We start from the raw sequence: 26,836 nt of genomic DNA, 5'->3' as shown, positions 1-26,836 counted from the left end.
TGTGTTGTATTTTAAAATATTTCTGTTGGTTCTGATTCTTTTCTTAGCTGTCTCTACCTTGTTTTACCTTAAATCCTAGGATGTGATCGCAAAAGGGTTTCTATGAAAAAGTAGATGGTGAAAAGCTTATGATTTGGCCCTGAGAAAAAAAATTCAGTAAGTTTTTTTTAATTTTTTTGGTTTAATCCCTGAGTATGTTGTCCAACATGTTTGTTTGTCCATCTTGCTTATTTTTGGAATTTATAAGTTCTTTTGTGAAGTGATGGCACAGACTGTGGTGTGCACATGTGCTACACTGAGGTCTTGTCTGTTGGGAAACACGGTGTTAGGAAGTGAATTCCAAGTAAAGAAAAAAAAAACCTGCAACTTGTATTCGAGAAAATATGGTAAAGTAGTTTCTCCACCACAGGAGGAACCTATTGTTTTATAAGTTAGCTTCTGCATTAGGTCAAAGCCGCCAGCTGTCATCGCGTACAGTACGTCCAGAAAGTATTCACAGCGCTTCAATTTGCCCAGATTTTGTTATGTTACAGCCTTATCCCAAAATGGATGAAATTCATTTTTCTTCCTCAAAATTCTACACACAGGACCTCAGAATGACAATGTGAAAAATGTTTTTGGGAGATTTTTGCAAATTTGTTAAAAAAAACAAACAAACAAACAAAAAAACTAAGAAATCACATGCACATAAGTATTCACAGTCTTTCCCATGAAGCTCAAAATTGAGCTCAGGTGCATCCTGTTTCCACTGATCATCCTTGAGATGTTTCTCATCTTAATCAGAGCCCATCTGGGGTAAATTCTATTGATTGGACATGATTTAGAAAGGCATGCACCTGTCTACATATCATCTTATCTTATATAAAGTCCCACAGCTGACAGTGCATGTCAGAGCGCAAACCAAGCATGAAGTCAAAGGAATTGACTGTAGACCTCTGAGACAGGATTGTCTTGAGACACAAATCTAGGAAAGGGTACAGAAACACTCCTGCTGCTTTGAAGGTCCGGATTTTTTTTTTTTTTTGCCAGCTTGCACTTGGCCGAGACGGACGCACTTTTCTCTTCTCCCTCCTTATCTTTCCTGCTTCTGTGGCGTGTTGTCTGTGAGGCTGCAGCTTTGTTCTTCTGGAAAATGACAAAAATGGATCTGTTAAAGTGGTCTTTGAACGCAATTGACACTATTTTTTCTACAAGACATTCGGGGGCGGAGGACCCAACCTGTCCTGCCGGGACGCATGTGATGGGTTACGTGATGGACTCGTGGAGGAGATGGCAGGTCATATGCCTTTACATGCTTTCTGTGGAGGACGTCGAAGATGTGTATATATTTGGCTTGGTGGTGACCGGCTTTCTGCTGTGTGGCACGGGCATGGCGCTGGTTTACCGGAAAATCAAAAAAGTGGAGGCAGCTTTGATTGGGCCATCCAGACTGCCCTACATGATTGATTCGATTGGGAAGGCAGTGGCTGCGCAGTCGGCGGATGTTAACCGCACGCTGGAAAACATCTCGGGCAGGATTGCAGCTCTGGAAACCCGCTTTGACCGTCTGTAAAGACCACATTCTACATTCAGATGCATTGAGAGCCACTCTGTTCTCAGAACTGTGGAATCTTTCAGGTGTCTGCTAATCTGGTATTCATTTGGCCTCCCCAAAACACAGCTGCACTCCAAGGCCGCTGTGATAAAAAGCCTCGCTCCCCTGGTCATCCCCCTCCCTTCAGCTTCTCCAGCTCTGACGTTGACTGTGGACAGTGGACTGCTCAGGGCTGAGCCCCTCCCCCTCCAGGATTGTCGGACAAGGCCTTTGACGGCACCAAATAGGCTGCCTCCGGAGTGTTCTGATAAACTGGACCTTCAAATCTCGGTTGTTGTCCTGCGTCTTTGTTTGTCTGTGTGATTATTGTTTTTCTGTGCTGATGTGTAATGCAGCGGCTATGAGGGTTTTTTTCTCTCCTTTTTCCCTTGTGTGTGCTTTTTTTTCTAATATGTATTTATGTACCGGGCCGGCCTATGTGTGTTTTGTGTTGTGTGTCGTTTGTTATGGGTCGGTCTTGGTTTGCCCAGCCCTGCTGTTGACCAAGGCAGGGATGTACATCTGGAGCTGGTCCCCGGGCGCCTAATGGCGACTTCTGCTCCTACTGGCAATTAGGATGGGTTAAATGCAGTAGACACATTTCATTGTGCAGGGAACATGTTCTTTTGTGCATATGACAATAAAATTCTTTTGAATCCTTGAATGAGCACAGTGGCTTCCATCATCTGTGAATAGAAGAAGTTCGGATCCACCAGGACTCTTTCAAGAGCTGGCTGGCTGTCTAAACTGAGTGAAACTCTGCCAGAGCTCCAGCATTCCTCTGTGGAGACAGGAGAACTTTCCAGAAGGACATCCACCACTGCACCAGTTCACCAATCCTCAAGATGGCGGATTAATAATAATAATAATACATTTTATTTATAATGCACTTTACATTTGACACCAAATCCCAAAGTGCTACAGTATAAAACAGAAGAACACAAAAGACTATAAATCAATGTAAAAACAATAAAACAGTAGCAATTAAATCAAAATAAGAGCGATAAAACAGTGGCAATTATTTAGCTAAAAGCCAGAGTAAAAAGGTAGGTTTTGAGTCCTTTTTTAAAAGCATCCACCGTCTGTGGAGCCCTGAGATGGTCTGGGAGGGCGTTCCATAGACGGGGAGCAGCCAGTGAGAAGGCCCTATCACCCATGGTCTTGAGCCGTGTCCTGGGCATGGCTAGACAGTGCTGTTGGCCTGACCGGGTCCTAGTGGAAGTGTGTGGTGTGAGCAGTTCAGTGAGGTAAGTGGGGGCCGCACCGTGGAGACAGTGATGAGTGTGCAGGAGGACTTTGTATTGTATACGGCAGTGAATAGGGAGCCAGTGGAGGGAGTGAAGAATGGGGGTAATGTGCTTGTGCCTGCGCACCCTCATCAGGACCCTGGCAGCGCTGTTTTGGACATACTGGAGCTTTTGAATGCTCCTGCCAGAGATCCCGATGAGGACTGCAATACAGTAGTCCAGCCTGGAGGAGACAAAGGCATGGACGAGCTTCTCTGCAGCAAGGAGAGAAAGAGAAGAGCAAAGTTTGGAGATATTACAGAGGTGAAAGAAGGCAGTTTTGCAGATGGAGGTGACATGATTGTCAAAACAGAGGTGGGGGTCAAATTTGACCCCCAGATTTGTCACAGAGGGAGAGAGGGGAATGTTGTGTCCAAAAAATGAAACAGAGGTGATTTGGGAAGAGTGGGGGGTACCAGTTTGGATGGCTTCTGTTTTGGAGCCATTTAGCTGCAGAACATTTTGACTCATCCACGTCTCTATCTCCTCCAGGCAGGAGCTGAGGCGGGAGACTGTGACCGAGGGGGGACAAGAAGGAGAAATGGTGAGGTAAGGTCAGCATAGCAGTGAAAATTAATTCCATGCTTGCCAACGACACGACTGAGGGGAAGCATGTAAATGGTAAAGAGGGTTGGGCCGAGTACGGAGCCCTGGGGGACCCCAGTGGTAACAGTGTGAGGTATAGATCTTGCTTCCCCCAAAGCTGCGCACTCGGTTCTGTCAGAGAGGTAGGAGTGAAACCAGTGAAGGACAGTGCCAGAGAGACCTGTATAGTGCTGGAGACGGTGTAGGAGGACGTGATGGTCTACAGTGTCAAACGCAGCAGAGAGGTCGAGAAGAATGAGGAGGGATGTGGAACCGGAGTCAGAAGCCCTCATCAGGTCATTGGTGACTCTGATGAGGGCTGTTTCTGTACTATGGGAAGGGCGAAAACCAGATTGGAATTTTTCATAAAGATTATTGGATTTCAGGTGATGATGGAGCTGGGAGGAAACAACTTTTTCTAAAACTTTTGCGAGAAATGGAAGGTTAGATATTGGTCTGTAGTTTGACAGAGGTTTGGGGTCCAGGGTGGGTTTCTTGAGGAGGGGTTTGATAATAGCAATTTTGAGAGTGTTAGGGACATGGCCTGTTTCTAGGGGAGTGTTGATTATTTTTGTGATAAGGGAACTGATGGAGGAGCAGTGAGTTTTGAGCAGAGGTGATGGGAGGGGATCAAGTGGGCAAGTGGATGGTTTGGATCTATGGATGATCTTCTCGACCTCCTGCTGCGCCGCAACAGTGAATTGGGTAAGTATGTTTGTGACTGGTGTTATGGGTAGGTCAAGTGTGGTACTGTCGAGTGGTGAAAATGAGGTACGAATGTTATCTATTTTTGATGTGAAAAATTGCATGAAAAGGTTGCAGTTTACTTGTTGGGAAAGTGTCGTTACACGGACCCACAACAGGGGGCGCAAATGAACGGACAATGGATAAGAAAAGGAGTAACAATTTAATGTTGTGAAAGTACACAACGGAATACAAACAGAAATAATGGGTGCCAATTGTACACAAGAGGACTGTGGGCAGGCTCGAAGATAGGAGACCTCTGATGATCGAAGAGCCGGAGCCCACACCGCTTCCACCACCAACGACCTGAAGAACACCGGAGCCGCCAAGTCCTGAGTCCCCAGGTGGTCTCTGTCCTCCGTTGTCGGCCCTGGTACTGCTGGCAGACAAGAAACAGAAGGCGGTGAGTGTGAGTCCTCACACCCAGCAACCTTTACACTCAATTCCTCCGGGAGGGAAAGCCTCCACCTCCAGATACATTTTCTCTCGTGCAGCTCCTGTTTGTCCCTCTTCTGGATCTCCACAGGAATGCGGCTGCACACAGAACAATGTTAGACAATCGATAATTCAGCAGAGAAGGTTACCTCTAGTGGTAGATGATTTCTCGGCGAGGAGGTGGAGTTGTAATCCGCTTCTTATGAGGTGGTTGATGAGAGACAGCTGGTGTGGTTGACAAGTGACAGCTGTCACTTCCAATGGCTCCGGCGCCCTCTCATGCTTGAAGCCCGCACTCCAAGCAGGGCGCCGACTGGTGGTGGTGGGCCAGCAGTACCTCCTCTTCAGCGGCCCACACAACAGGACCCCCCCCTCAACGGGCGCCTCCTGGCGCCCGACCAGGCTTGTCCGGGTGTCGGTGGTAGAAATCGACCAGAAGGGCCGGGTCCAGGATGAAGCTCCTCCTCACCCAGGAGCGTTCTTCGGGTCCGTAACCCTCCCAGTCCACCAAGTACTGAAAACCCCGGCCCTTCTGACGGACGTCCAGGAGCCGACGAACAGTCCATGCCGGCTCCCCGTCGATGATTCGGGCAGGAGGCGGTTCGGGTCCAGGGGTGCAGAGTGGTGAGGCGTGGTATGGCTTGAGTCTAGAGACATGAAAAACCGGATGGATCCGCAGTGAAGCCGGGAGTGTCAGCTTCACTGCGGCCGGACTGAGGATTTTGGCGATGGGGAATGGCCCAATGAAACGGTCCTTCAGTTTCTGGGATGTCACCTGGAGCGGGATGTCCTTGGTGGATAACCACACCTCCTGCCCCGGTTGGTATGCAGGGGCCGGGGAACGCCGGCGATCTGCATGGGTCTTGGCCCTCGTCCGGGCCCGCAACAGGGCAGAACGGGCGGTCCGCCACACCCGGCGGCACCTCCGCAGGTGGGCCTGGACCGAGGGTACCCCGACCTCTCCCTCCACAAGTGGGAACAATGGGGGCTGGTAGCCCAGACACGCTTCAAAAGGGGAGAGGCCGGTGGCAGATGACACTTGGCTGTTGTGAGCGTACTCGATCCAGGCCAGATGGTTACTCCAGGCCGCCGGATGCGCGGAGGTGACACAGCGAAGGGCCTGTTCTAGGTCCTGGTTCGCCCGCTCTGCCTGGCCGTTCGTCTGTGGGTGATACCCGGACGAGAGACGTACGGTGGCCCCCAGCTCCTTACAAAAACTCCTCCAGACCTGCGAGGAGAACTGGGGACCACGATCCGAGACGATGTCCGACGGTATCCCATGCAGACGCACGACGTGGTGGACCAGGAGGTCTGCTGTCTCCTGGGCCGTTGGGAGTTTCGGGAGGGCCACGAAGTGGGCCGCCTTGGAGAACCGGTCCACTATCGTCAGTATGGCGGTGTTGCCCTGGGACGGCGGGAGGCCCGTGACGAAGTCCAGGCCGATGTGGGACCAGGGGCGATGAGGCACAGGCAGGGGTTGGAGGAGACCCCTGGTCTTGTGATGGTCCGCCTTGCCCCTGGCACAGGTGGTACAGGCCTGGACGTAGTCCCGGACGTCGGCTTCCAGTGACGCCCACCAGAAGTGCTGCTGGACTACTGCCACGGTCCTACGCACTCCGGGATGACAGGAGAGCTTGGATCCATGGCAGAAGTCCAAGACGGCAGCCCTAGCCTCTGGTGGGACGTAAAGTTTGTTCTTCGGACCGTCTCCCGGGTCCGGGTTCCTTGCCAGGGCCTCCCGGACGGTCTCCTCCACGTCCCAGGTGAGGGTGGCCACGACAGTGGACTCGGGAAGGATGGTGTCGATGGGGTCCGACAACTCAGCCTTGGCCTCCTCTTCGTGCACCCGGGACAGTGCATCGGATCGTTGATTCCTAGTCCCGGGGCGGTAGGTGATCCGGAAGTCAAAGCGTGCGAAGAACAGGGACCAGCGGGCTTGCCTGGGGTTCAGCCGCTTGGCGGTCCGGATGTACTCCAGGTTCCGGTGGTCTGTAAAAACCGTGAAAGGCTCCGTAGCTCCCTCCAACAGGTGTCTCCACTCTTCCAGAGCCTCCTTCACCGCGAGGAGTTCTCGATTGCCCACGTCATAATTCCACTCAGCGGGGGTCAACCTGCGGGAAAAGTAGGCACAAGGATGGAGAACCTTATCGGACTCCCCGCTCTGGGACAGCACTGCTCCTATTCCTGAGTCTGAGGCGTCCACCTCCACTACAAACTGGCGAGTAGGATCAGGCTGCACCAGAACTGGCGCAGACGAAAACCGGCGTTTCAACTCCCTAAACGCGGCCTCGCACCGGTCCGACCAGGTGAAGGGGACTTTAGTGGAGGTCAGGGCGGTCAGGGGGCTAACAACCTGACTGTAACCCTTAATGAACCTCCTGTAGAAGTTTGCAAAGCCGAGGAACTGTTGCAGCTTCCTACGGCTTTTTGGTTGGGGCCAATCCCTCACCGCCGCAACCTTGGCCGGATCCGGGGCGACGGAGTTGGAGGAGATGATAAACCCCAGGAAGGACAAAGAAGTGCGGTGAAACTCACACTTCTCGCCCTTCACAAACAACCGGTTTTCTAACAACCGCTGTAGGACCTGACGTACATGCCGGACATGGGTCTCAGGGTCCGGGGAAAAGATGAGTATATCATCCAGATATACGAAGACAAACCGATGCAGGAAGTCCCGCAAGACGTCGTTAACCAATGCTTGGAACGTCGCGGGCGCATTGGTGAGACCAAACGGCATGACCAGGTACTCAAAATGACCTAACGTGGTGTTAAATGCCGTCTTCCATTCGTCTCCCTTCCGGATCCGAACTAGGTGGTACGCATTCCTAAGATCAAGTTTGGTGAATGTTTGGGCTCCATGCAGGGGTGTGAACACCGAATCCAAGAGGGGCAATGGGTATCGATTGCGAACCGTGATCTCGTTCAACCCCCTGTAATCGATGCATGGACGGAGTCCGCCGTCTTTCTTGCCCACAAAAAAGAAACCAGCACCCATCTGGGAGGTGGAGTTCCGGATCAACCCGGCGGCTAAGGAGTCCCGGATGTAGGTCTCCATTGATTCGCGTTCCGGACGTGAGAGGTTGTACAGTCTACTGGACGGGTACTCAACGTCCGGAATCAAATCAATGGCACAATTGTACGGTCGGTGCGGTGGAAGAGTGAGTGCCAGATCTTTGCTGAAGACGTCAGCCAGATCATGGTATTCCACGGGCACCGCCGTCAGATTGGGAGGGACTTTAACCTCCTCCTTAGCCGTGATCCCGGGAGGAACCGAGGATCCTAAACACTCCCGGTGGCAGGATTCGCTCCACTGCACCACTGCCCCAGACGGCCAATCGATCCGGGGATTGCGTTTCACCATCCAAGGAAAACCCAAAATCACTCGGGAGGTAGAAGGTGTCATGTAAAACACGATCTCCTCCCTGTGATTCCCAGACACAACCAGAGTCACGGGCTGGGTCCGGTGTGTGATTAACGGGAGTAGAGTGCCATCTAGTGCCCGTACCTTCAAAGGCGAAGGCAGAGCCACTAGAGGGAGCCCCACTTCCTTAGCCCATCTGCTATCCAACAGATTCCCTTCGGACCCCGTGTCCACCAGTGCTGGGGCGTGAAGGGTTAAATCCCCACTCAGGATTATCACTGGGATTCGTGCTGATCTGCGGGGTCTCCCCGTGTACATGTTATGGCCCACCCTTAGCCCAGTTTCTAAGGACGGGCGTTGGTGTTTGACTGTTTGGGGCAGTCTTTTAACATGTGTTCACATGAGCCACAGTAAAAACACTCCCCGCGAGCCAGCCTCCTTTGTCTGACATCAGATCTCACTTTGGCCCTGCTCGTGTCCATAGCTTCGTCAGCAGGGGGAGCTGTTGCCACACGGAGCCCACTGGCAATGGAGCGTGGGGACGACGGCACCCTTTCTGACCCGGAAGAGAGAGGGACGGCTTGTGCCCGGCCACGCCCCCCGGCCTGCTCCCGACGGTGTTCATTTAAGCGGTTGTCTAAGCGTATAACCAGATTGACAAGCCCGTCGAAATCCTGCGGTTCGTCCTTAGCCAGTAAATGCTCCTTCAGTACTGGAGACAGTCCGCTTATGAAGGCAGCGCGGAGCGCAACGTCATTCCAGCCAGACCTCGCAGCCGCAATGCGGAAGTCGACAGCGTAATCAGCTGCGCTCCGACGCCCCTGTCTCAGTGACAGCAGCACGGTCGAGGCAGTTTCGCCTCTGTTGGGATGATCAAACACTTGTTTGAATTCCCGTATAAACCCAGCGTATGATGTCAGAAGCCATGAATCCTGTTCCCAGAGCGCTGTAGCCCAAGCGCGTGCCTCACCTCGAAGCAGATTAATTACATAAGCCACCCGGGTGGCGTCTGATGCGTACATAACTGGACGCTGTGCAAAAACGAGCGAACACTGCATTAGGAAGTCTGCGCACGTTTCCACACAGCCTCCGTACGGTTCGGGAGGACTTATGTAAGCTTCAGGGGACGGTGGGGGGGGTAGTTGAACGGCCAGTGGAACATCTATATTAGGCCCCGGGCCAGCAGGAGGAGACTCTGCAGCGACGCTCGACTCGCGTGCTTCCACTCTGGCGGTGAGAGTCTCCATCCTCCGATTGAGGATTGCATTTTGCTCGGTTACCAGCTGTAACTGAGCAGTGAAAGCGTTAAGGATTTGCTGCAGATCACTTACCACGCCTCCTGCTGACGCCTGCGCTCCTTGTTCTCCCATTGGCTGTTCAAGCTGTGGTTCACGCCCCTCGGGATCCATGACGAATGGCCGAGAAATCCTGTTGGGAAAGTGTCGTAACACGGACCCACAACAGGGGGCGCAAATGAACGGACAATGGATAAGAAAAGGAGTAACAATTTAATGTTGTGAAAGTACACAACGGAATACAAACAGAAATAATGGGTGCCAATTGTACACAAGAGGACTGTGGGCAGGCTCGAAGATAGGAGACCTCTGATGATCGAAGAGCCGGAGCCCACACCGCTTCCACCACCAACGGCCTGAAGAACACCGGAGCCGCCAAGTCCTGAGTCCCCAGGTGGTCTCTGTCCTCCGTTGTCGGCCCTGGTACTGCTGGCAGACAAGAAACAGAAGGCGGTGAGTGTGAGTCCTCACACCCAGCAACCTTTACACTCAATTCCTCCGGGAGGGAAAGCCTCCACCTCCAGATACGTTTTCTCTCGTGCAGCTCCTGTTTGTCCCTCTTCTGGATCTCCACAGGAATGCGGCTGCACACAGAACAATGTTAGACAATCGATAATTCAGCAGAGAAGGTTACCTCTAGTGGTAGATGATTTCTCGGCGAGGAGGTGGAGTTGTAATCCGCTTCTTATGAGGTGGTTGATGAGAGACAGCTGGTGTGGTTGACAAGTGACAGCTGTCACTTCCAATGGCTCCGGCGCCCTCTCATGCTTGAAGCCCGCACTCCAAGCAGGGCGCCGACTGGTGGTGGTGGGCCAGCAGTACCTCCTCTTCAGCGGCCCACACAACATTACTCCTGTATTGCTGTGAAATGAGGGGATATGAGCATTGAGGATATGATTTATTGTGGAGAATAGTTTTTTGGAGTTACCTATGTTGTCATTTATTCTGGTGGAGTTGTATTCTGACCGGGCCTTGGTAAGTGCTTTGGAGTATGTTGAGCAGTGTTCCCGGTAGGCCAACTGATGCACTGTCAGGCCGGGTTTTATATAGGCACGCTCCAGGACACGGCCAGCCCTCTTCATTTGTCTCAGCTCCTCTGTGAACCATGGGGCAGAGCGGGTGAAATTTACAGTCCGGGTTCTTAATGGAGCAAGAGAGACCAGGATGGAGGCAAGGTTAACGTTGTAGAAGTCTATTAAGTCATCAGTTGATGCATGAGGATGGGGGGAAAGAAGCTGGAGCTGTTGGCAGAAGGAAGTGGAGTCCATGTTTTTAATGTTCCTGAAGGTGAATTGTCGGGTCGGTTTGGTGGCAGGACAGGGCACAGAGATGGTGAATGTGACTGCCAGGTGGTCAGAGACACCGACATCATACACTTGTAATCTAGTAACAGGGAGGTAGTCGGTTATTACAAGGTCTAGTGTGTGACCCCCCCTTTTATGTGTGGGGCAAGTAACATGCTGGTCCAGATTTAAACAGTCCAGGGTTTCTTTAAAATTGGTGGCTAATTGACAGTTATTACAATCCATGTGGATATTGAAATCACCAGTAACCAGGATGTTTTTATGGGGTGTGCAAAGTGAAGTAAGTAGATTGTGCATGTCTGATATAAAATTTGGATGTGGTTTGGGGGGCGATATATAAGGGCTGTTGTCAGTGGAAATGTTTTTTTACATTTAAAAATCAGGGATTCAAAGGAAGCAAAACAGGGAGCGTTGATGGGAGATAGTTCAAGATTACTGCTGTAGAAGGCGGCTAAGCCCCCACCTCTGCCAGTTGTACGGGCTCTCTCCATATAGCGGTACCCTGGAGGGCACGCTTCATTCAGGGATAAATACAAGTATATGGCTGCTGCCATGTCTCCGTCAGAAGGAGCAAATCCAGCCCCTTCTCCGTGATGTGGTCATGAATTAGTCCAACTTTATTTGACAGTGACTGTATATTTAACTGTTCAACTATGATGGTGGACGTGATGTCTGATCCGGGATCCTGCTGATTAGTTGACTGGTAGAATGGTGGAAGCCACTCCTTAGTAAAAGGCACATGGCAGCCCACCTGGAGTTTGCCAGAAGGCATCTAAATGATTCTCAGACCACGAGAAACAAAATTCTCTGGTCTGATGAGACAAAAATTGGACTCTTTGGCGTTAATGCCAGGCATCATTTGTGGAGAAAATCAGGTACCATCCCGATAGTGAAGCATGGTGGTGGCAGCATCATGCTGTGAGGATGTTTTTCAGTGGCAGGAACTGGGAGACGAGTCAGGATTGAGGGAAAGATGAATGCAGCAAATTACAGAGACATCCTGGATGAAAACCTGCTCCAGAGTGCTCTTGACCTCAGACTGGGGTGACTGTTCATCTTTCAGCAGGACAATGACCCTAATCACACAGGCAAGAGATCAAAGGAGTCGCTTCAGGACAACTCTGTGAATGTCCTTTAGTGGCTCAGCCAGAGTCCAGACCTGAGACCCACTGAACATGTCTGGAGACATCTGAAAATGGCTGTGCACCAACGCTCCCCATCCAACGTGATGGAGCTTGAGAGGTACTACAAAGAGGAATGAGCCAAACTGCCCAAATATAGGTGTGCCAAGCTTGTAGCATCATTTTTACTAAGACTTGAGGCTGTAATTGCTGCCAAAGGTGCATCAACAAAGTATTGCACAAAGGGTGTGAATACTTATGTACACGTGATTTATTAGATTTTTAGTTTTAATAAATTTGCAAAAATTAAAAACAAACTTTTTTGTGTTGTCATTATGGGGTGTTGTGAGTAGAATTTTGAGGGAAAAAAAATGTATTTATTCCATTTTGGAAAAAGGCTGTAACATAAAATGTGGATAACGTGAATCGCTGTGAATACTTTCTGGATGTACTGTATGTCCTGATTGTAGAGTGTCTTCTATCACTTTGACCATTTACAATAGTATGTTTTATAACTGCACACCGCTGTACTGTTTTCTGTTTTGTTGCTGCAGGCAGTAAGCAGAATGTGTAAGGCTGCTGCTGGTGGTTCATTTTCCTCCATGTACTTCAGAATAAAAGTATTTGAACATAACATCAACAGATTTATTATAAATGGCTTTAATTATTACTGAATGTTGCTAACACTAGCAAACTTACAGCTACAGCTTTTCCTCAAAATAGATTAACATTGTTTATCCTGTGGTTGATCTACGGAAAAATGTCAGAGGTTCTGCTTGACAAATAAATGCGCAGAATAATACCAACGTTGAACTCTGAATACTGTTTCCTGCATTTCTCTCAGTGAAAACCAGCCATATTTCTGCAGGCGCCTCAGTGTTCTTTAGTGTGACAGATGTCCAGTATTTCTGCTGTCTGTGACACAGACCTTCTGCCTGTATTATTTTCCTAAAAACTGGGAGCTCCGCAAAATGACTGATCGTAGGAATCAAACGGCAGAAGTGGTTGAAAACTCATTATCACTGCTCACAAGCTGAGTGGAACTTGGCAAATGATAACAATAAGAGCGGATGTTGCTGCAGAGGGAAAGGCCAGACTTCCATTTTTATTTTTGGACTTGGACAGAGAACAAGAAAATGCATCCCGACCAAAGAAAACCAATTCTCCACTTTTCACTTTCCATCAGCGTGTTGACGACTCAGCTGGGAAGCAACACAAATAGAGCAGAAAGTAAACGGCAAGCAGTGCAGTCTGGCTGCTTTGGAGAGGGCGACTCCTATGGCGCAAGTTGTGTTCTTGAAAACTTCGACAGAGCTGTTAAGTAAACACGGCGTGTTCAGGCTGTGATGGCGACTGTTTCCAACCTTGATGCAACTAACGAAGGTTGATGACAGACATGTTTGTCACCACTGTTAAGTTCCCATGGAAGGCTGTGGCTGTGTTACCACAGCATGCATGTGCACACGCACACGCGCACACACACACACACACACACTCTCTTTAGACTGTAAGCATTTCAGAAGAAGGAAACCTGTGTTGGCCTCACCTTTTACTATAAACACTGACATGGGCACTATGGTCTCCTTTAACACATCTCTTAAAAAAAAGCAGCTTGTTACTGATTCAGCCTACTAAATTTGAAAATCTTGTCTTGTTCTCACCTTTGGGCTCTCATCTACCATGAGCCAGCACTTTCAGACCCAAAGTGACAGATTTTCAAGAGTAAAACTCAGAAAAAGCTTGTGCCACTCTGAACAAGCAGACCCACAGTCACTGAAACAGTAGTGAGTGAAAACATTAACATGGCTCTTTTTGAACATTTATCTTTTTTTTATTAGGAACAAAACAAAACAAAATTCAACACTTGAACATTCAAACACGTAACCATCTAAAGAACAACGATAACTAAAGTCACTGTCCAGCTTGGAGGACAGGCTTTCAAAAGAAAGCTTAACCCTCTGGGGCTGACGCTGTCGTATACGACAGCTGGGACCAAGCTTTACTAAATTATAAATAACTTTTTAATGATATGAGATAGAAACTTACTCTTTTTTGCTGAAAAGTTAACTCTGCAGACTTTCGATCCACCGTCAGCCATCTTTGTATCCCCATAGAAGCTGTGTGATGACGTGCGCAATGTGAGTGTCCAATCGGAATTGGTTCACCGTCACATGGTTTTCCAAAATCTAATCGTAGGGCAGATTTACCTCACGTGAGAAACCAAAGATCATTTTCAGGAGTGATACCTTACTAGCTGGCCCGTTTGAATAACCCCCTAACTCCTCCAATGCGCCCTGCACCATTACGCACAGCGAAAGTGAAAGCAGACGGAGAGCCTCGCATGGCAATCTCACGTGCTCAAACAAAGAGTGTGTAACTATCAGGATTGATCCACTAGTTTGCATTTGAATGTTACTGGATTACTCTGTGGCTCTCTCCCTCTGGCGTAAAGCTCTGTTTACCATATCAATGGGGTGAGGGAGAGGGGCCGCTCCTCAGACTGGAGCATAAACGCATAAACCATTTTGTATATACGAGGTCTGTCCGTAAAGTATAGGTCCTTTTTATTTTTTCAAAAACTATATGGATTTCATTCATATGTTTTTACATCAGACATGCTTGAACCCTCGTGCGCATGCGTGGGTTTTTCCACGCCTGTCGGTGACGTCATTTGCCTGTGAGCACTCCTTGTGGGAGGAGTCGTCCAGCCCCTTGTCGGAATTCCTTTGTCTGAGAAGTTGCTGAGAGACTGGCGCTTTGTTTGATCAAAATTTTTTCTAAACCTGTGAGACACATCGAAGTGGACATGGTTCGAAACATTAAGCTGGTTTTCGGTGAAAATTTTAACGGCTGATGAGAGATTTTGAGGTGATACTGTCACTTTAAGGACTTCCCACAGTGCGAGACATCGCGCAGCGCTCTCAGGCGCCGTCGTCAGCCTGCTTCAAGCTGAAAACCTCCACATTTCAGGCTCTATTGATCCAGGACGTCGTGAGAGAACAGAGAAGTTTCAGAAGAAGTCGGTTTCAGCATTTTATCCGGATATTCCACTGTTAAAGGAGATTTTTTTAAGTGCTTCGATATCATGAGGCACCGGAAACTTAACTGTGGTAACCAAAGTTCTTCTTTGGCTTTGATAGAGTACACTAGACCTAGGCAGGTTCATTGTGCTTGCATGCTCTGTTTGTACACATACAAATGCAAATTAATGCACCCAACTGCAATGAAACGGAACTGATACTGATGTTAGTCAGCTCAGGGAGGCGGGTGACGGCTCCCAAGAACGAGCCGCTCACACACTTTGACTTGACTTGTCTTTGAACTTATATTACAGTGAAAGCAGAAAGCAGTGAGCCTGAGACCAGAGTATCCTCAGTTCACATCCCCATCACACCAAACAGTGACTAAGGACACTTGAATAAGGGTCCTTAATCCCCAAGTGGCTCCTGGTGTGCAACTGTTGGCCTTGCATGGCAGCCCCCTGACATCAGTCAGTCTTTGAGAGCTTGACCATCTAATGCTACAAAAATGCAGTCCATTTAAGAATAAAAAAAAAACCTAGAAAAAGAGAACACTATCACAGTACACACCTTAGGATTCTTAAGCTCCCAAAAGCTAATTTGATCTGCAAACAGTGTTTTCACTGCTTTCTCTAGTTTTCCATTCATAAGTCACAGAGGCACCAGTTGAATTTCTAAAGCTACATTTCTAAATAATTCTAATCATTCTAAATCATTTCTAAAGCTACACATGACTTTAAAACTTTTCACAATGTATAAAATCCTTGTTATTGACAAGTCGCACCATTTTCATGTCAGTGTTGTTACCTGTGTCTTCTTCCAAGGAGCTGGAGTTCCTGCGCGTGGCAAAAAAGGAGAAGCTGCGGGAGGCGACCGAGGCCAAGCGCAACCTGCGGAAGGAGATTGAACGTCTACGGGCAGAGAGCGAGAAGAAGATGAAAGAAGCTAATGAGTCGCGGATCTGTCTGAAACGAGAGCTGGAGCAAGCCAGGCAGCTGAGAGTTTGTGATAAAGGCTGTGAGGCCGGACGCCTTCGTGCAAAATACTCAGCACAGGTCAGCGAATCTCATGTTGCTTTACTTTAATGATTTCTTGATAGAACATACAGATACAGATTCTTTATTGTCATTGTAACCAGTACAACGAAAGGTAAGTTGCAGCCTTTCAGTGCAAATACAACCCCTGGCAAAAATTATGGAATCACCGGCCTCGGAGGATGTTCATTCAGTTGTTTAATTTTGTAGAAAAAAAGCAGATCACAGACATGACACAAAACTAAAGTCATTTCAAATGGCAACTTTCTGGCTTTAAGAAACACTATAAGAAATCAAGAAAAAAAATTGTGGCAGTCAGTAACAGTTACTTTTTTAGACAAAGCAGAGGGGAAAAAATATGGACTCACTCAATTCTGAGGAAGAAATTATGGAATCACCCTGTAAATTTTCATCCCCAAAACTAACACCTGCATCAAGTAACAGTTACTGACTGCCACAGTTTTTTTTCCTGATTTCTTTTAGTGTTTCTTAAAGCCAGAAAGTTGCCATTTGAAATGACTTTAGTTTTGTGTCATGTCTGTGATCTGCTTTTTTCTACAAAATTAAACAACTGAATGAACATCCTCCGAGGCCGGTGATTCCATAATTTTTGCCAGGGGTTGTATAAACCTGATTAAATCACACACAGACTTGAAAGGTTTGGAGAAGAAAAAAAAAAAGAAATATAAAATTTAACAGAACAAAAAAGGTGTGATCAGAGCGCAAAATAAAAAAGGAAAACATTATAAGGACGTGCTAACAAAAAAGAAGAAAAAAGAAAAAGAGATTCCATTAAAAAAGTACACCTTTCTGTACACACCCTCTGACAAGGCAGTAAAACACCCCAAATCCACCTGTGCTTTCCCTTTTAGACGGTGAGCTGTCGGCCGTCCACAGAAGGACCGAGGAGTGTTAGATGTTAGTGAGGGGGTTTTCATACTAATGCAAACAAAATGTTTTGTGTTGCTGCCATCACTCTATTTTATATGCAGATGTAATCAACATGCTGCAGGTATCAGCACTGCATCAAAAGTCCACTTTCACTGAAGTGATTGACCTGTGGTGACCTTTGCATTTCTGCTAACGGCAGTGATGATAAAAAAAAAAAAAGGTCAATTTTCACTGAACAAAAACAGTTAACTTGCCTAAGCACACGTTAATAATGATAATGCTGATTATGATATGGCTGTGATGCTACGTGCACTCTGATTGTTTGATTTTCAGTCTGACATTTTCCCGTATCACTCCGGTTTCCATGACAATCGTCCGGAACACATTTGTTACAAAGCAGAAAGCTAAAAATACAATTAGAAAAATCAAGTCGGATATGAACATACTCCATAAATATTTAAACAGCATCAGAAAAAACACACAGATTGAAAGGTTACCAGCTAACAACCAGACCTTCTTTTATATTGGGGCGATAATGTACGTTTGTATATATAATAGCCATGTAATAAACAAATTATTAATCTCACTTGTTCAGTTAATCTTCAGTTATTACACAGCCAAAGTCAGTCTTCAGAGACAGCTTTAAATATTTGTTATAAAAACAAAATGATTTAAAAGCCTGTTAACATTAGTGGCTTTCAGCTTGTTGCCAGTTTGGGTGGACAGAGTAAAACACAAAGTAGGAGAGAATCATGTCTGGACACTTGGAAATGACTCCATTTAGCAAGGCATTAATTAAGCAAGGCCGTGTGCTAGTGTCTGTGCAGAAGGCATGACGTGTCAACAGAGAGTAATGACACTTTCAGATTTGTGTGGTTCATCTGAAGGCGAAAAAAAAAGAGAAAACCCACAGCCTGCCTACTGTCAAGGACCAAAACAAGTGGGAGTGGCTTAAAGGGCACATATGTGAGGTCAGCATCCAAAAAGGAAGCAGGAAAAGATGCATCATGGGAAACACACAGAAGCAAGCGGGAGCTGCGTCCCTGCGGAGGACAGGAGGACATGTTTCTGACTGAGAGACGAGTCGAGAAGAAGACTCGAGGTGGAAAATAGTTTGAGTTCAGTTTTCAGGCCTTTCAAAGCCATTAACCTCAAACAAACAACATTCCACATGATCATCATTTAGGATAAATTCTCTGAAGTGACTAATTTTATTTTTAATCAAGATGACTGGAAATTCATCGCTCTGAATGCAAGGGAATTTGAGCTCGTTTACTAATGAGCGATGAAATCTTGAATAATGAAGTTCAAGTTGTAAAAAAAAAAAAAAAAGCTCATACTGAGAAAAACAAACAAACAAAAAAAAAATCAAGTGGTTAAATGCCAGGACCCGTGCCCTCAGGAAACACTGCAGACAGGCAGAAAGAAGGCGGGAAAAGGACAAACTACAGGTGTCTGGGTATTCTGAGGGACAGTAACTGACTCCCAGGAGGCTGTGTTGGAGACTCAATCTCAGTGTCTGTCTCGTATTATTTCCAGAATTTGTCATCGTCCCAGATTGTTGTTTCAGACTATGAGCTCAGTTGTAAACCTGTGTACCTCTGTTTTGATGCTACAACCACGACCTGTGAGCAGTTTCTTCAGTTTTTCATTGACAAAGTGTCATCAGTCAGGCAGAATGCTGATCATACATGTAATGTGGAACTGACTGTTACTCGTGCAAATTCTGCTGTGCTCGAGCAGTTTGAGCCCATTTCTCTTTCATCCCTTAGTGAAGTAGTGAAACACTTGAAACTACAAGTTGTCCTTTAGATGTTGTTCCAGCTAAAGCCCCGGTCACACGACACTAACAAAGGACACCGAAGCCAAAACGAAACAAGAAATCTGGACTTACATTGACTTTCAGAGACATCGCTTAACCATCATCCAGCTTCGTTTCTGCAGCTGGCACTTCGTCAGAATTTTCAAACTGTTGAAAAATGTGAACGAATCCTGACGACAACCTCAATTTGTCCATATACCGTTTTGCTTTCCGATGATGTTCCTCATCATTTCTGTAGTTGCCGTACCGTCAGCGGTCCGTTTGGTTGTTGTCCAACATCGTCCCAAGTCAGACGTCTTGTACGAACATTGATGATATCTGAACGGATCAGAAACTTTGATCAATAACTAAAACAATAGCGGCAAGAATGTTTGATCAACTACTTTAACTATTTAAGCACATTCCAGCCGTCTGTGGCTGGAGAGGCTGTGCGCACACACACAAACGGCTGTGCTCCACAAACAGCTGTGTGCACGTTCACATGCCGTCTGTGGCTGCGCACGTTTTTGTGAAGACAAACCTGTTGTCAAGACAACCAGTTCGCATCTGCAGGTGCTGTGGAGAGCGCACATTGGCTGCAGCAATGATCACAGGCTGGCGTTCGGTCTGATACCCACTGTCAAATCACGTCATCATGAATGTTTTCTTTTGATTTTATTTAAAGTGTCAAGGTCGTTGTTCACTTTGTTTTTTTGTTGTTGTTGTTAGTTTCGGTTTTGTTTTGTTCTTTGGTGCACTCTGGACTCGCAGGCTTTTCGGTGATGGGAGAAGTCCAGGCTCATTTGTCCACTTTTTCTTGACGATTTGTGACTGTGTCTTTTTTTCCTTCGTTCAGCTATCGCTGTTTGCCATGTGACCGGGCTTTAAGGTCCCAAAAAGAGGTTTGTAATGCTGTTGGTGTGGGGCTCCTAACTTTCATCAACTCTCGTCTTAGTTCAGGGTCTGTTCCAGCTGATTTTAAACATGCTGTGGTCAGGGTTCTAGCTAGAACCATTTTAGTGGCGGGTAAATTACATGATCGCAGCTCACGGCCAGGGGTGCAGGGGCCCCCGATGGGGGTCAAGGGGGCAGTGCCCCCTGAAAGTATAGGGTTTTATACCTCTAAAATGTTATTGGCAAGCCCTTATTTTAACCAATTTTGAGTGGTTTTAGATTAATTGAAATCAAAATTAATACACAAAAATGACATTTATAATACCAAAGTTCTTTATAAATGCTTCTGTCAAAGTTTAAGTCAATAAAATCAACAACGTTGAAAAGGTTAAAAAGACATTAATAGTTGATGGGCATATAGCATTTGCTCTCTTCTTCTTTCCTCCAGTGAAGCAGGAAAAGTTTTTCTGTCATGACCAGTTTTGTTTTACAACATATTTGAGTGGGATTACATTACTTAAAAAAAAACTCACCACCAACAACAAAAACAATATAACCACTAATTGTCTTGTTTGAACACGAGCTGAATGAGCTCCCCCCCCCCCCCCCCCCCCCCCCCCCCCCCCCCCGCTCACTCCCCGAACGTTTTGGAAATGGGAGCCTTTAAATTGTAAAATAAACTTCTGAATGGTTCAGCATCTCTGAACACTGACACTATGGATTATTTTAATGAAACATTTGAATGGAGTTTTTCTTCCTTTAAGTCAGAGCAGAGAGAGACGCTGTGTCCATCACAGTTACATTATTTTTAAAATTATGATATTGAATCAGTCAAAACCAAACTTGTTTTCAAAGTTAGCATGGTTCGAACCACATTAATTTATTCTTAAACAGCTGTTTTTAAAAGTACACCATTAAGCCCCTTTCACACTGGCGCAGATGTGCTCACCCTTGTTACACATTCTGTTGCGTTTAGAGTACACCTGAAATGCGTGCGTTGTTGTTGTCCATCCAGCTGCTCCCAGTTTTGTTCGGGGTCACCACAGCGGATACAGCCAGATCTGCATTGGTATCTGGCACAAGTTTTACGCTGGATGCCCTTCCTGACGCAACTCCAGTTTTACCAAAGAGGTCTCCCATCCAAGTACTAACAGATCCTGCAGTGATTAGCATCTGAGATCTGACGGGATCCGGCTTACACAAAGCAGACTGGCTGCACCTGAAATGCATGCGTACTCATCATTTTTCCTGCGTATCACATGTCATTGCGTTCGTAGATTTGCTTGCAGCTGTGTATGTTTGCTTTCGCATGTAGCCCTTGCTGCTATTTAAAAACAACACAACTCTTTTTCAGTTCACTCTTGCCGGCTGTGCAGAACACATTGCTGCGCTTGGAAAACAGTGCTGATTTGTCACTGCTTGTAACATCAGTCTGTTGTGTGCTCTCCCCCAAAAATAGAAAAAAAAGGAAAATATCGCCATTTAAACGCACATACTTCAACATTAGTCTTCTTGTTTGACCATGAGAGAGAGAGACAGAGAGAGCGATCACCACAGACGACACAAAATATTAGTATGTTGTGTCGGCCATCAGTTCAATGGCAACGAGCTGAAACTTTTCCCACACTTGATGCTCAAAGTCACGCTTCTGTATTTGCCACCTGGTTTGCACAAACTGAGGTGCAGTTCGCTCTGAGAGATCACAGATGACACGAAATATTAGTACGTTGTGTCGGCACTCAGCAGCGCCACGGCAACAAGGGTGAGCGCGCTCCTGCAAAGCCTCTCCCTCCGCATCAGCGCTCACAAACTGGCTTCTGTTTCTACTACGCAATGTTCGGAGCCACCGCCTCAGTTTCTACAGTGTACAGCTGTGTAGATTTGCATGCAGTATAGCTCAGTATTGTGCAGACTTAAATGCAGAAGTGCAGACTTGCTTAAAACGGCATGCTTTACTTGTCCAGTGTTCTATGCAGAAAAAATTAAACATGTTTAATTTCTTCCACCTACTGCTGTGTTGTGGACCAAAAACTCGGCACTGAGCTGCGTAGAGCTGCATAACTCGATGTGAACGGTACGCCACAATGCGCAACTCTACATTTGAGCTGGTGTGAAAGGGGCTTTAAGGATTGGGGGCGGGGCACTGTGACTACTCACCCCTCTCGCTACAGGCCGCACAGTCTGTGTGAGCAACAGGAAGTATTATGACAGTAAAACGGGTCATTGACTACATGCTATGAAACAGTGTTTAGGTGCACTGACACAAGCATGTCTTATGCACTAGCACGAACTGTGTCGTTCTGGACAGTAAACTTGTCTTTAATGGGTGCAGACAGGACGCAAGAGGGGCGCTGGTGCGTGCTATTGCACACAGATAATTTTGAAATGTTCGAAAAAATCTTTCACGCACAAATGTCGTGCTATGTGGCATGATCTAATCTCCAACATTACATGCAGCTCGTCAAGTGGAGTAAAGAAGAAGTGAACAGAGCGAGTGGTGCTGTCAGCGGATCGCATCAGAGCGCAGCTCGTCTGAAGGATTATAACAAGAAGTTAAATCTGTTATAAACATACTTTAACAGCTGCACACAAGAAGGAAAGAACACACAACTGCTTTTTCAAGCCATGACAATGTAAACATGACAAATAATTACCTTTAGAAAACTCAAAATGCTTTCTGCAGGTAGTTAGGGAGCACGCGAACGGCTCCAGCTGCAGCCTCCTCTGTGATTCAGGATGCGATTAGAGCCGTTTTCAATGGGCAATTTGCAAAAAAAAAAAAAAAAAAAGATTAATCCGCCACAAAATAATTATTTTATATACGCAGCGTTCAGCGCAGAGCGCGTGGCAGCCGGTAGAACAAAGAACGGCATCCAGCTGTGAACACAGTGGGTGGGATTGTAACGACGATGTTCATGCTATTGTGTGAGTCACAGTTGTGCTTGTGTCAGTGCACCTTAACTCATGCACACTTTGTAACTAAAGTACACTTATTGTGTATTTAAAGTGAAGCAGAGTGTTAATACAGTGGTCCCTCGTTTATCGTGAGAGTTGCGTTCTAAACATAACCCGCGATAGGCGAAATCCGCAAAGTAGTCAGCGTTATTTTTTACAATTATTATAGATGTTTTAAGGCTGTAAAACCCCTCACTACACACTATATACACTTTTCTCAAACAGGCATTAACATTTTCTCACTTTTCTCTCCTGTGTAAACACTCAAAGTTCAAACCTCAAGGTTCAAATAATTATGATGGCTTTTAGAACTAACAAATTTAATTTTAACGATCAACCTACGAGGTTGGACACATACGAAATTATTAATAGTGACTCACCAGTATTTCACAGTTCCTCTGACCGTGCCTCTTCGTCGTGGCGCCGCGCCGGTGTCGCGTTTTTTTCCACTGAGTGACACCTTGGTGCAGGTGTCTTCTTCCGAGTGAAGAACACAGTTATGGGTAGTTGTTGGCGCTCTTTTTTCTTCTGAGCGAGAAGATTCTTATAAACAGGCACACGAAGAACACAATGTGCGTGCTCTCCCTTCGCGGTGATGCCAACCCCTGCCGCGACCGGCCTGCTTGATGAGGACGCAGAACACAATGCGCTGTAAAAAAGAAAAGAAAAAAAAAGCATGCAAAACTGGACTAAAAAAATCTGCGAAATTGCGAGGCCGCGAAAGGTGAACCGCATTATAGCGAGGGACCACTGTATACTTTTTTAAAAATAGGTGCACTGTGCAAAACTCGGCAGCAGTAGACTGAGTGGCTGCTCACTCCACTGACAGTGTGCATTTGAAACAAAGCAAGAAGAAACACACATTTTTTTTAGTAATTGAGGCTTAATTTATCCCAAACTGAGCAATAAGAGGAACACCTTTATTGGCAGATTCTGCAGGATTTGATCAGAATGAGACATTCATGGTTAAACAGTTTGCACATTTCTGATCTATGCATCAACAGGAAAAGGAACATTGAATGAATGAATGAATGAAAACTGTTTATTTCGAACATTTGATACAACAACAAATACAAGATAGGTCAGTGAAGACAACAACAAAAAATTTCCTACTGTGTACCCAACATGTCCGAAAAGGGGTAGGGTGAAGCATCAGCTTATTTATCCCTACCCCTTCTTCCCCACAACCAGTAATACCCTTTGCCACATATACACATAGATTCCTACACACCTAAACCGATATCAATATATATATATATATATCAATATATCTATATATATATATATATATATATATATATATATATATATATATATATATATCAATATATATCAATATATATATATATATATATATATATATATATATATCAATATATATATATATATATATATATATATATATATATCAATATATATATATATATATATATATGTATATATATATATATATATATATATATATATATATATATATATATATATATATATATATATATATATATATATATATATATATATATATATATATATATATATATATATATATGTATATATATATATATATATATATATATATATATATATATATATATATATATATATATATTTACAAGCCGAAGCAAAAAACAAAAACACCCTAACCCTCATTACCCTTCCTCCTCCCTATACCTAGAAAAAAACATATTTTTGTACCGCTGTTTGAACTGGTTCATGCTTGGACATTGCATGAGCCCCACTCCCAATCTGTTCCACATCCTCACCCCACAGCCAGAAATACAGAAACATACAGAAACCTTTTAATGTTGTTCATGCCCACTGATGCTTTAAATTAAATTTCCCCCTCAGACTGCAATCCCCTGATCTGTTAAAAAACATAGTTTTAATATTTGCTCGAAGTAAATTGTTTATTGCTTTATACACGATTTGTACTGTTTGAAAATGAACCAAGTCTGTGAATTTTAAGATTTTGGATTGTAAAAATAGTGGATTTGTATGATCTCTATATCCAGTATTATGAATAATTCTTATAGCTCTTTTCTGCATTACTGATAGTGATTGTGTTGTACCTTTATAAGTATTACCCCATACCTCTGCACAGTACTGTAAATATGGTACATTACAGAAGAAAGCCCATCATATTTCAGCATGAGCCTCCTGTGTGTCTTCTGCCAGACTGTTTAACATCCTTTTTTCCCCTTAAAGAAGATCCTTCTCTGTTCCACTCCACCACAAAGCCGTATGCAACCACTGATGCAAAAGACAGCTGTGCATTATCTCAAATATACTATATGAAAATGTTTAAATGATTTTCCAGAATAATACAGTTAGAAAAAAAAAGTTGATTTCTGTGACTATTTTCAGCATTGAATAATTTTCTTCGTGTGTTTCGTTTTGAATAACTTGCTCTACAGACTGAGTCCTGAACTGGGGTGACTTTTGTGTGTAATTTCAGCTGTTTCCTGCCATGTGTTTTCCAGATTGAGGATCTCCAGATGAAGCTGCAACATGCGGATGCGGACCGTGAGCAGCTCCGTGCCGACCTGCTGCAGGAACGGGAGGCCAGGGAGCACCTGGAGACGGTGGTGAAGGAGCTGCAGCAGCAGCTTTGGCCTAAAACCAAGAGTGACAAAGATGCAGCACCCAAGGACATGACAGCTAAGAACTAAGTCCACAGGCAAACGCCCCTCCTTCACCATCACACAATCCTCAGCTCAGCTTCGCTCAACACATCAAGGTTTTCGATGTATGTGGGCTATGTGGTATGGTCATCATACAGAAAAGAATCTGCAGGGGACTTGACCCATCCTCTCTAATTTTTTTTTTTTTTTTTTTGCACGTCACAGAAATACATGTTACTGACTCCGGAGCTGAAAACTGCACTGCAGGGCTGTAAACAGTGTTTAAAAGGGTGAGATGTCAGATCTAAAAGATGATCAGATTTGATTCCACTTCTTTCTAAAAGTCCCAAATGTGTTACTGGATAAGGACGGAAGATTCTGAAGACTTTATAAGCTATTTAAGAGACTACATCGTGATATGTATTTAAAAAGCTCTCCTGTTGGTGTTTGAACACATTAAGAAAAGAAGACATTAACAAAACGCCTCACAAAGGACCTTCACACAGTGTCACTGTGGATTTGTAGGAATTTTTTGAAGCCATCAACAGTCCACTGAGAAGATCAAGTTCAAACATCAATCTTTTTTCCTTTTTTCTGTTGCAGTGCTCCCCCAGTGGGCCAATGACATGGACATTCAGTTGTTTTGGTTCCTTTCAAAATCTGTGGAATAAACCTCAGATTGGGAATTGAGCGAAGACGTGTTGCATTCATTGATTTGGGGGCAGAATGTGACATCTTCAGCAAGAACCACAAAAATGTTCATTTTAGATAAATTAAAATATGTAAATATAAATATATGTTGTTCTTAAAAAAAAAAAAAACCTTTTCAGTAATAAATTGCACTTTGGCATAAGAAAATACTGAATTATATTCCCACTTTTTATTAAATTTTATCCTGAAAACATCTTATTCATGCCTGCTTTGGTATAAATCCAGTAAGAATTTTATTTTGTTGATTATATGTATCTCAAATACTCTTGTTTTTTTTTTAATGCATTGTACTGTAAATAAACTGAAAAAAAAATCTTGCCGAAGACATCTGCAAATGTTTTAACGCCACATTCTGTTTTTGCTGTAATCTACATTAACACGGCCGTGTGCTACCTGAAGCAAACAATCAGTCAACTCTGAATGACAAAACGTTCTTAAAGTCACAGTGAAATGGAAAAAATGTGTTTAAAGTCATCCTAGTGGAGCAAGATGTTGAGTGGGGATTGCTAACGTAATTTCCAGACACTGCCCATGTTAATATTTGGCTTCTAGGACCTACGTCCCTGAAAGAATCCCAGCTTGTGGTCTTTCCCTGCAGGCAGCAAATCTTTCCCTGAAGTCACTGGAATTTTCCCCCGAGTCAGTCCAAAGACAGGATTTTATGAGTCTCGAATACACCTTCCAGTGCAGTGGGACCAAAAGTAGTAATATTTCAGCTCACCCCTGTGGTTCAGGCAGTACCGCATGTAGCCCCTTCCAATGCATCTCAGAACCACCCCGGGTCCTGATGTGCAACCATTCAGACAGACAACCGGTCCATCCCAACATCCCACAAACAGCCATCTGTTTATTGCAGCCAGGTGATACCAGGGCACCCCTTTGGCTTTTTCCAACTGCTGGGGTCATCAGCATTGAGGCACGTGCACACTGGATCATGCACAGGGAAGCTCCCTGATGTTACCTCACAGAGCACATAATACACTTCAGCTGAGTCTTAAGTGAGGAGAGGCATGCATTTATAGAAAAGTAAAACTCGCCTAAACCGATATTCACACTCACCGGACAAAAGCAAAAGTCCCAATGCTTTTGTATGGTTTTCCATGTCATAAACACCGTATAAGGGATTTTCGCTCACATTGGACAAAATACCCCGCCTGATCGCAATGCATTTCCATTAAGAACCCCTCGCATGTACCAGACGTGTC

General features: G+C 45.4%; 1 protein-coding gene across 2 annotated transcripts in view; it reads left to right on the top strand.

The window, feature by feature from the left end:
• The window catches only part of skia (v-ski avian sarcoma viral oncogene homolog a), a 271,182-nt gene extending 244,850 nt beyond the window's left edge, over positions 1-26,332 (top strand). For both annotated transcript variants that reach the window (XM_034171894.1, XM_034171893.1), the window contains exons 6-7: positions 15,549-15,779; positions 24,780-26,332. In XM_034171894.1, the coding sequence (XP_034027785.1) occupies positions 15,549-15,779; positions 24,780-24,968 (420 nt within the window). In that variant the 3' untranslated portion in view covers positions 24,969-26,332. The remainder of the gene's footprint in view (positions 1-15,548; positions 15,780-24,779) is intronic.
• The last annotated feature ends 504 nt before the right edge of the window (positions 26,333-26,836 follow it).

This window comes from Thalassophryne amazonica, chromosome 6 (assembly GCF_902500255.1).
Source record: "Thalassophryne amazonica chromosome 6, fThaAma1.1, whole genome shotgun sequence".
NCBI classification, from domain to species: domain Eukaryota; kingdom Metazoa; phylum Chordata; class Actinopteri; order Batrachoidiformes; family Batrachoididae; genus Thalassophryne; species Thalassophryne amazonica.
The sequence above is the reverse complement of the archived record's forward strand: the minus strand, read 5'-3'. Positions and strand labels throughout refer to the sequence as shown.